This window comes from Triticum urartu, chromosome 4A (assembly GCF_056163025.1).
Source record: "Triticum urartu cultivar PI428250 chromosome 4A, HENAU_Tu73, whole genome shotgun sequence".
NCBI classification, from domain to species: domain Eukaryota; kingdom Viridiplantae; phylum Streptophyta; class Magnoliopsida; order Poales; family Poaceae; genus Triticum; species Triticum urartu.
The window spans coordinates 80,246,292-80,256,256 of NC_141876.1; the positions used below are offsets into that span (position 1 = coordinate 80,246,292).

The 9,965-nt window shown below is 42.2% G+C and overlaps 1 protein-coding gene across 1 annotated transcript; it reads right to left on the bottom strand.

The window, feature by feature from the left end:
- Window positions 1-2,252: 2,252 nt before the first annotated feature.
- On the bottom strand, window positions 2,253-9,591 carry LOC125550813 (DExH-box ATP-dependent RNA helicase DExH10). The gene is made up of 17 exons (XM_048713909.2): window positions 9,357-9,591; window positions 7,607-8,624; window positions 7,031-7,345; window positions 6,724-6,828; window positions 6,549-6,617; window positions 5,529-5,696; window positions 5,381-5,452; window positions 5,190-5,306; window positions 4,831-5,052; window positions 4,543-4,701; window positions 4,114-4,203; window positions 3,928-4,023; window positions 3,703-3,856; window positions 3,475-3,623; window positions 3,280-3,375; window positions 2,969-3,061; window positions 2,253-2,530 (listed from the first exon to the last, which is right to left on the bottom strand). The coding sequence occupies exons 2-17, from the start codon at window positions 8,603-8,605 to the stop codon at window positions 2,420-2,422; spliced, it is 3,015 nt and encodes a 1,004-aa protein (XP_048569866.1). The 5' UTR covers window positions 8,606-8,624; window positions 9,357-9,591; the 3' UTR covers window positions 2,253-2,419.
- Window positions 9,592-9,965: the final 374 nt, after the last annotated feature.

Consider the following 9,965-nt stretch of genomic DNA (forward strand, 5'->3'; position numbering starts at 1 on the left):
GAAGCGGAGACGCCCACGTCCAATCAACCGCCACATGTCAACCGAGGCCGTGGGCTTTTGGGGCCCGCGGCGCTTCGTGCTTGGCCCTTGGCTTCGTCGCGAAGCCAAGCCTGAGCGCACCTTGGGCCCGGGGGCTACTGTCGGCGTCCTGGGAATGGGGGTCCCCAAACTTGCCTGCCTGTGGCCCGCGGCGTGGCGGAGCCAGCAGGCCGTACGGCCCATCTTCATCAATAAGGCACCCAAGACCCTCGCGAGGGGCCAAGGCTCGCGAGGCGGACGACACGAGACCTCCTCTCGACTGGCCTAGTCAGGCAGGCTCATGAGGAGCGGAGATATCAAGGCGAGGCGAACCTCACGAGGCTCTCGTGACGTGAGCCATGACGATCGATACCAGGCGGGCGTCAGGCGGGCGCCAGCGCGCGCAGCGTCCTTATTTCCTCTTTGGTGCAAAGGAGGCAAGCGCAGCCGCGGAGTACCGAGGCCTCAGGCAAAGGTTGCCATTTCGGTGCAACAAGACCAAAACCAGAAGGATGGCAAGACGGAGGTCATCGTGGAGCCCAAGACGGCGTCACCACCAGAGCCTTTCGCATGCGGAGACCATCTTTTGTCAGGATGGCTTGCACTAGCTGTCCCCCTTCAAATTTGCCCGCCATTGTTGGCTCCCTTTCCGCTCAACATTTGGGAAGAGGAACAGGGCCTCTATAAGTAGGACTAGCCACCACCATAGATGGGGGAGAGAGGAGAAGGGGGATCGGAAATCAAACGGAAGGAGGGGTGAGGAGACGACATTTTAGATCCCTCTCTCACCCACACAAGTTAGCCACGCATAAGAACACCTCAACCTCAGGAGGCTGTTCTTCCCATTGTATTGTTCGTCATCAGCCCAAGAGGCAATCCACCACCACCACACTGGAGTAGGGTGTTACACCACAACGGTGGCCCGAACCAGTATAAATCTTGTGTCTTTCTGTGTTGCGAGTTCGTCCGCGAGATCTTAGCAAGGTAGGGCATAGATCGGTAGAAGGAAAAGACTTCGCGCGCACCCCAGTGTTCGAACCTTAAGAATTTGCCGGAACCCCACATCCGACAGGGTGAGCATGTGTGCATTCACAGGATGAGTGTATGCGCGTATGTATGAACGCTTGCATCTGTACTATGTTCAGAAGAAAAAAAACATACGCTTCGTTCGACAGTTAACCAGTCAAACATTGACCTCTAGAAAAAACACAAAAAATTGAAAAAAAAAACCCGCAGAAAATCGACAAAAGTTCGTGAATTCAACAATATTCATAGATTGTAAAAAACAGTTTACAAACTCCAAAAAAAATCTCAAAGTGGAAAAAAGGTCATCGAAATCCGGGAAAAAAAGTTCACAAATTTGAAGGAAGTCCATCGATTTAAAAAAAGGTTCACAAAATTATTATTTTTTAAAGATCAGAAAAAAGTTCGTGAAGTTGAAAAAAAAAATCATCTATTTTGAAAAAACATTCATTGATTTTGTAAAGAAGTTCATCCATTTTTTAAAAAGTTCATCGATTCCCCAAAAAAGTTCACAAGTTTGAAAATAAGGTCATCAATTTTGTAAAAAAATCATGGGAATTAAAAAATATCCATTGGTTTCAAAAAAGAGTTCATCGATTTAAAAAAAGTTTATTAGAACTGAAAAAGTTAATCAGTTTTGAAAAAAGTTAATCAAATTGAAAAAGAGTCCGTCAAATTTAGAAAACGTTCGACAATTTTTTTAAAAAGTTAATAGAATTTGAAAAAGGTTTGTTGGTTTGAAAAGAACGTTCAATGAATTTTTAAAAAATCACCAAATTTTGAGAAAAGTTCATGGTTTTGAAAAAAAACAAATTTGAGAAAAGTTCATTGAATTGGAAAAAAAGTTGAACGAATTTGAAAAAGTTCGTCAAATTCGAAAAATAGTTCAGTGGTTGGAAGAAATAGGTCGTCGAATTTTAAAAAGTTTGTGCATCTTTGAAAAAGAAAGAAAAACTGAAAATACAAACAAGAAAGAGAAAAGAAAAAGGAAAGAACAGAATGGGGAAATGGGAGTAACTGAACACAAGTCGTGTGTTGCCCCAGGCCGTTATTGCAACTCCCCGTGAAGGAGCTGCTTCAGGCGCCAGTTTGTAAAAACACTTGTAACCGGTGAAGGAGCTGCTTCAGGCGCCAGTTTGTAAAAACACCTGTAACCCGCGCCTGAAGCGCCAGACGCTAAATAGGATTTCCCTAACAATTTTGCTGCAAAATTGAATGCACGATGTTGCCTGGATAAGAATTTCCAAAATAAATTGCCTAGGGGTTACCAAGGCTACAACCTACACTCCCACAGATAAGGGCTGTCAAAAACAAAAAACAAAACAGCTACGTTTGGTTTGTTAACATATACTGTATGTTACAACTGCTGGAGCACTCATCACAGATACAATGAGTTAGCAAACATGATGCCACGGCGTAAGCTCTCACTAGCCGATCCAAACTTGTTCTCAAGGTTGACCTCCCCAACAGCTTCAGCAGCGGCTTTTAGCTGGCAAATAAATTAAGTCAGTTGGTTCGACAAAGGAAAACAAAGCAAGCTTATTTTCCTGACTATTTCCAGAACTTTGTAATATAAAAGTAAAGTGTTGGGCATGCAGAAAAGGGCAAAGAAGAAAATCGATGCCAATCACAACTTCTATATATGGAGATAAACATAAATAGATAACATTTCTTACATATCTTAGCTACAGTCCAACTTGTTCATCATATTCTGTCATGTCACAGTTGAGAGTAAATGCAGTTTATGGACATTTCGCTAGAAGGACATGTCACACTTGTATTCACATGCACATTGATCTAATGGATCAATCAAAGGCAGATTTTTTTTATTCGCATGCACTTTAAGTCAAATGGGATAATCAAAGACAGACACTCTCATTATCCAAGTGGTTTTAGTACTAGTGCCCGGAACCAACAGGTGGTTTACCTGATTCAGAAATTCATCCAGCCTCCTAACTAGCCGTATGATGCTTCCTTCAAAAATGTCAGTCATTTCTGTCACCTCTCCGAATGTGGCGCCCTGTGAGGAAAATGTTTCAGGACTCTACACATAATATAACTACAAAAACTGCAGCAGCAGTACAGATGCAGAGTATGATTGCATCAGATGTCGAGATTATGCATGATAAGAATCAATGTCACAATTGGAAATAAGATATCTTAATGCCTGGAGAATTTCCAAAAAGAAAAAATGGAACACAAGATCTATAGTTTAATGAACTGCATAGTCTGACCAACCTTTGACCAGCAGTATATGACGTCCATCAGGTAGGGTTTACAAGTTGATTCAACATATTCCTCAACATTGATGTCCAATTTGCATTCCCGTTGTACCTAAAACAAGAGTGAGAAATCAGAGTTCCCAATCAAGCACAGGGACTAGGGAGATGGGTGGCGATATAGTGATGATACAAGTATACAACAAGTATGCACCTCAGCTATTTTTCTTGCAGCCTCCTGGAGCTGCATCATTGGTTTAGAAAGCTCATTTCTCAGGCGTATTTGCTCACTTGACTTCTCACACGGAACAAAGCAGCTAACAACGGAAGCAACTTGATGATGATCAAGATCATTAAATGTACCTAGTCACATAAACATATTAATGCAATACTGAATATAAAGTAAGCAAAAACTGAACCCAGAGTCATATTAAACAGGTACCATTAAACATAAGCTCAGTGATAAGCAGCTCATCCCCAGTGTCTATCAAACAGGCAGCACGCCCCTTTAACTGGAGAACACCATCCGCATCAATATGACCCAGCATCTTCAGAACACGAGACCGGTTTTTCAGTTCATCCCTAAATTTTTGTAGCTGAATGGAGGAGAATGTGAGAACACATTTAGCTGTTTAACAAGGATCAACCATGCAAACATTCAACCAACCTGTGAATCCCGCATCTTTGACTTTAGTTGCTGAATTTCATGATTCAGTTCAGCTTTTCTTTGGTACCATGACAGTTGCTGCTCACTTTGATCAGACTGACACACAAAAATAGCAAAAAAAAATAAGTGCATCAAGTAAAAACAGGACTGGGCATTTCTTAATTGAAAGGTGACGATAAGGCATACCTTATGAAGTGGGTGAGAACATAGTTTCTGCTCAAGATCCTCAAGTTTATGAACCAGGTCAACTAATTCAGGTTCTTCAATACCCATGTCCTGTTAATTATACCAGAATGTCAAAAAATGACACCATAATTCAAAATTATTGCTTTAGGATGACAGGTGATATATTTTTAGGAAAGAATGATCGGAGAAACTTCTTTTTTTGCGGGCTATAGCATTTGTTTTCCCCGTCTGTATAACATGCATGGACGATGTACTGAGGAAAAACAGATATGATATATCTCATCTGGAGAGCTGTGCTAATGTGCATCTAAATCCTGACAAGATAAATTTGACTTCCTTTTTTTGGAACTTTCAGCCTCTAAACAAAAATGGTACTTCTAGTGCAAAATTAACAACGAGCTGAAAAGATTATGTAAGAAGAATTTTCACCGTAATTGGATGTAGCTTTGGAAGCCCTTGGGGGTAACGCTTTCCTAGTTCTTGAACTGCAAAAAGTATGTTTTGTCTTGCTTCAGGTGGTCGCAGATCAGATGGAATGCTGATTCTAATGCTGCTTAGACCACATACTAAAGGTAATGGTACAGGCACCTGCAAAAATCTCAACATTGGTCAAAAGTAAATTTTGGGCCATCGCTAAATGAGAATAATAAAATGATAGTCTAGCGAACTGAAGATAAACGACCACAATAAAATCCTTTGTCACGATCTTCAACTCACCACATGCATTTCTCCCTTCTCCCCAGGGCGAGGTGGGCATGGCTTCGAATGCAATCCGCTCTCACTCGAACTAGAAGAACAATGAAGCAAGGTATCCACTATATAGTTATTATTGCGGGATGCACTTAATGCAGGGGGGAGACTACTAGATGTTGAAGGTTTCTTTACAACATTTACAACCACACCCCATCCCCAGTCTGTTGAACCATCCCTCACCTTAACCTGCCATGATGCAAATTACTCAGTGAAATGGAATCTGTGTAAATTTTACAGAATCCACATCATAAGCGGCGATAACTGATGAAAATGTACATCTCATCCTCAAGCAAGAACAGAACCTAGGAGAAATAGTTACGTACCAGCCTTCCAGGAACCAAATATAACAAAGCTCTCTCTGGTCTAATCATCTCAGACATGATTTTCTTCTCAAGTTCAGATATATCAAGCCCCAATTTGTGATATTCAGCAAGATCATTCTGTACAAGTAGAGGTGATACATTGTTAGTCAAACAGAAGCGCAATAATGTATATTACAACCGAAATAGCATACCTCTCCCGAAGAGCCCAGCAAGCTAGCTTCATTTTCCAACCTTGTAATCTTCTGAACCACTTCAGGTAATGCCTGAAAAGCAAGGGAAGCTAATCTTTGGCATTCAAAAGGATATGTCATGAGAGGTATCTTTAAGGTTGATACAGACCTTTTCATACTGAAACTGGTGGAATGAATTCCGGATCACATGTTCAGCAGTAAATTGGCCCTCCGCGCGACTCAGCAAATTCAGAATGGTGTAGTAGCTCAGTCGGAAAGTACTGATGAGAGGTGCTGGTTTACCTAACACCATGTCCTTGATAACACTCATTTCCATCTGAAAAGTTAAATTATGTTAATACCAAAGGCCAAATGTCAAACTAAAGGAAGCACGTGAAAACAAAACAAAAGCTTTAGTGTATATATGTTGCATAAGAATCACAGCATACAAAATAGATCTTGAAAAGCAATTCAAGCATGAATATGTAACAAAACAAGTGTCTTGCAGGACAGCTTCAATAGCACAAAATGAATGTTAACACAACTACTAAGAATTCAGAGCAAATTAATTTTGCATAACAAGTATTGCAAGCTAAGTAAAGCTTGATATGAGAAGTAAATTCAAGCATGAACATAGAACAGTCTGTTGGGAGGACGACTTCAACAGAACAAAAAAATTCAACACAACTACTCAGGTGAGAACTAAGAACAGAGCATGTATCTTTCAAATGCAAAGTTCAATAGTCTAAAAAAATAAGCTCATAATGACTTCCGATTACATGCCACTGCATACCATAAATAACTAATAAAAACAGTTAAGTTTAAAAATCAAACTGGTAAACATCTACCAAAATCAGAACCATGACTACAAGTGAAATAGCAATGATTTGCGTTAGACAAAAATAAGGCAGTAATAAGTTATCACATTTCATTATCATAATCAACGCAGAAAGACAACTGCAAAATCTGGATGGAGGGTGCATTTGATCAAATTATTGTACTAGAAAGATATACTAATTCCGTGCATGATCATCACCACCATCATCATCATCAACAACAACAAAGCCTTTTGTCCCAAACAAGTTGGGGTAGGCTAGAGGTGAAACCCATAAGATCTCGCAGCCAACTCATGGTTCCATGCATGATCATCATGCTATATTAGTTGGAACAGAAGATTACACAGCCTTACCTTTTCATCTATCATTATAACACAAATGCCACGTTCATCCTTCCCACGCCGACCGGCTCTTCCACTCATCTAGAAAGAAAATACAAAATTATTGTGAGAAGGGCTCGTATATTCTATTCGACCTACTAACTCTACATATATATGCCTGACTTCACTTCATGTACATAAGATTTACCTGTATATATTCTCCAGAACCAATAAAACGGTTACTATCACCATCCCATTTTTTGACAGATGTAAAGACAACTGTTTTTGCAGGCATGTTCAGTCCCATGGCAAACTGAAGAATAACAATCATGAGTTAATCAAATGCTGCTACTAAAGAGTGAAAATAATTCAGAAAGTATAAAACAATAGTAATCTGATTTTCTCTAGTTCAAAAACCAAAATAGAAGTTCCTTTGAGGAGTACAATTCCAGATTATGCAGTCAATGGATAAAATAAGTTTAGCTCAAGTGGGATAATCAGGTTAAAGCGCACACCGTCTCAGTAGCAAAGAGAGCTTTCACAAGACCTTCTTGGAAGAGCAATTCCACCAGCTCCTTAATTATTGGAAGCAGTCCAGAATGGTGTACTGCAATACCTCGTTTAAGAAGAGGCAACATCAACTCTATAGCAGGTAAACCTCTATCTTCCTCGCTTAAACAGAAAATAGCACTACGGAAAACCTGTTCAATGCTATCCTTTTCTTCTTCAGTGTTGAAATCAAGTTTTGACATCGACATCGCATGGTGCTCACATTCCCTTCTACTAAAGCTGAAAATAATGACTGGTTGAAACTTGCGCTCCATAATCATCTGCAAATTAGCAATCATCGAAATTAAGCAGGGATATTGACTGGAAGAAACTAAACCAAACTATAAAACATCAACAGCTAAACAGTGAATATCATCAAGTGAAACACGAACTGTTCCCTAGTTTTAAAAGCCAGCAGGTGGTAAACTACAAAAATATGCATGCTTGTACAAGAAAGCATAAACCATCTATTATTTGTAAATTCAGAATGCACAATAAGGCCAGAATTTATCTTGCACTGAAGTATGTCAGTGGCTGCCTACCTTGACAATTCTGTATATGTCAGAAGTTCCAGAAGCATTCCCACCTTTTGCAATTCGACCACTGGCTTTAGGCCCACCATTCTTCTTCCCATCTAGTTGACTAGGTTGCTTCGCAAATGTGTCTTGCAGCTTCAGAAAATTATCCTCCCTGAACTGACCATTTTCATCTACTACGAGGTAGAGACCAGACCCACCTATTGGGAACACGTAGTGCTGTAACGGTGTCGGCCTGAAGTCTGTGTACACCACATGACAAGGCTGCTTGTGCAGATTGCATATCCACTCAGCAAACTCAGTTGCATTCGACATGGTAGCAGAAAGAAAGACCATCTTGATGGCAGGTGGAAGGAAAACTATACTCTCTTCCCACACAACGCCTCTCTCCCGGTCCTTCATGTAGTGGATCTCATCAAATATAACCCAACCAACTTCCTTGATCACCTCAGAACCCCTATAGAGCATTGCCCTCAGGATTTCCGTCGTCATGACCAGGCAAGTAGCATTTGGCTGAAGCGTGACATCACCAGTCATCAAACCAACATCAGAAAACTCCTGACTAAGCTCACGGTACTTCTGATTGCTCAGAGCCTTCAGTGGAGAGGTATATATAACCCTCTGCTTGTCTCTAAACGACATTGCAATGGCGTACTCAGCAATGGCTGTCTTCCCCGCAGAGGTGTGAGCTGAGACCAAGACAGATTCGTTCCTCTCCAAGCAGGCGACCGAGACAGTCTGGAAGGGGTCGAGCTGAAACGGGTATGTCTTGGCCATGTTCCCATTAAACACAGGGTTTGAAAGGGTCCCATGTACGGCCTCGTCCTTAGACAAATCGTAGCCATTGGGGGCAGCAACCTCATGGATGCACGACCGGGCGAGGTTCTGACGCTTGGCAGCCGAGCCAGGCAGCGACTGCTGTCCATTCATAACAGCGGCAGCGGAACTGTCCTCGGAATCCAGCTCGGGTGCTTTGCGCTTGCTGGTATTTTCCACCTCTTCCATTTTTTTCGATAGGATCTACCTATCACATTAGAAACATGAGCCAATTGCAGCGATAGAATATCATAGACCTTACTTGCATTGCATGCCTAAAAATAAAAGAAGACATTACTTGCAGACACGAATGGGCAGGAGCAGCAGAGCTTGACTGGAATTACAGCTTAACATATCAAGGAAGTTGTGGATTTGGCAAAAGATGGCCAACTTGCAACATTCCAACACCACAGTACCAGTTAAAACGAGGCTAAAACCCTAAGCCACCGCAGTACCAAAATCAGACTATCTTTCGGTAATTGATGCCGGAAACGGAGCATCCCAAAAGCTTCGTAATACACTTCCCGCAATCACTTGCAGCAATTCCCACCACACAAAATCAATATACTCCAATTTAAAGAACTACCAGAGAAAAATGCTACAAAAGCGAAACGAATCGATCCGAGCAAGCTACATAACGTGGGGAATGGGGTTCAATTAAACCTTGGAACCTCAGGAACCTTAGAATCAGCATCATCCCAAAACCCTAGTGGAAAAACTGCAGAAAGGGGCCCCATAAGTCTTTTCCCCTTTCCTCGTGCTCGTGTTCTCGTGCGTGGAAACAGCTCGGCCTGGGAATGGTTTGGGCGGGAAACGGGTCCTACGCTCTTGGCACCTCCGCTGCCGTCGCAACGAGCACCGAATCGAGGCCCGGAACACGCATCGGAAGAACGTGCCCGCGAGGAGCTGGAGCAATAGACAGATCTCGGCGAGGGCTTACCTCTCTCACACTCTCTTGACGGCGAGGAAGGAGCAGCGCGGCGGGGAGGCGGCGCCAGATGAGCGGAGCTGGAGGAGGCAGGCAACCCCTCTCGCTCGCCTTCTGATGACGGGGAACGTGGTCGGGCAGCGCTCCGGCTGGTGGCAGGCAACCCCTCTCGCTCGCCCTTCGCTCGTCCGAATCCGTCGCAGAATCGCCGAGGGGCACCGAGAATGGGTTCGGACCGAAAGTACCAGCCCAAACCAAGCAGATCCAGTGCAGTTTTTGGCCACACCATCGCGGGGGCTACGAGGGTGTTTGTTTTCAGGAACTTATTGGTTTATGAATTTAAATAAGTCTCATCTAAATTAAATATGAGGGACTTATAGAGACTTAAAGTGGGTATTTGAAATTTATGAAATAAAACTTTTAAGAAGGGACTTATAAAGACTTATAGTTGTAATATGGTTTTATAAAGACTTATAAGTCCCAGGAACCGAACATGTAGAGATTTTTTATGGACTTGGGACTTATAAGTTGAAACTAAAAAAAGTCCTAAGACTTATAAACCAAATAAGGCCTATATCTCGCTTGTTGCGAGATTCCCGCCTAATCTCTCGCTCTCCCTGG

Bases quoted from the DNA above. Each gene is read 5' to 3' on its own strand.
- LOC125550813 (XM_048713909.2), bottom strand. From the start codon at position 8,605: ATGGAAGAGGTGGAAAATACCAGCAAGCGCAAAGCACCCGAGCTGGAT. The intron at 5,697-6,548 runs GTAAGGCTGTGT...TTAACTTTTCAG, and splicing joins TTATAATGATAGATGAAAAG to ATGGAAATGAGTGTTATCAA. The intron at 3,062-3,279 runs GTTGGTCAGACT...TTTTCCTCACAG, and splicing joins TCATATACTGCTGGTCAAAG to GGCGCCACATTCGGAGAGGT.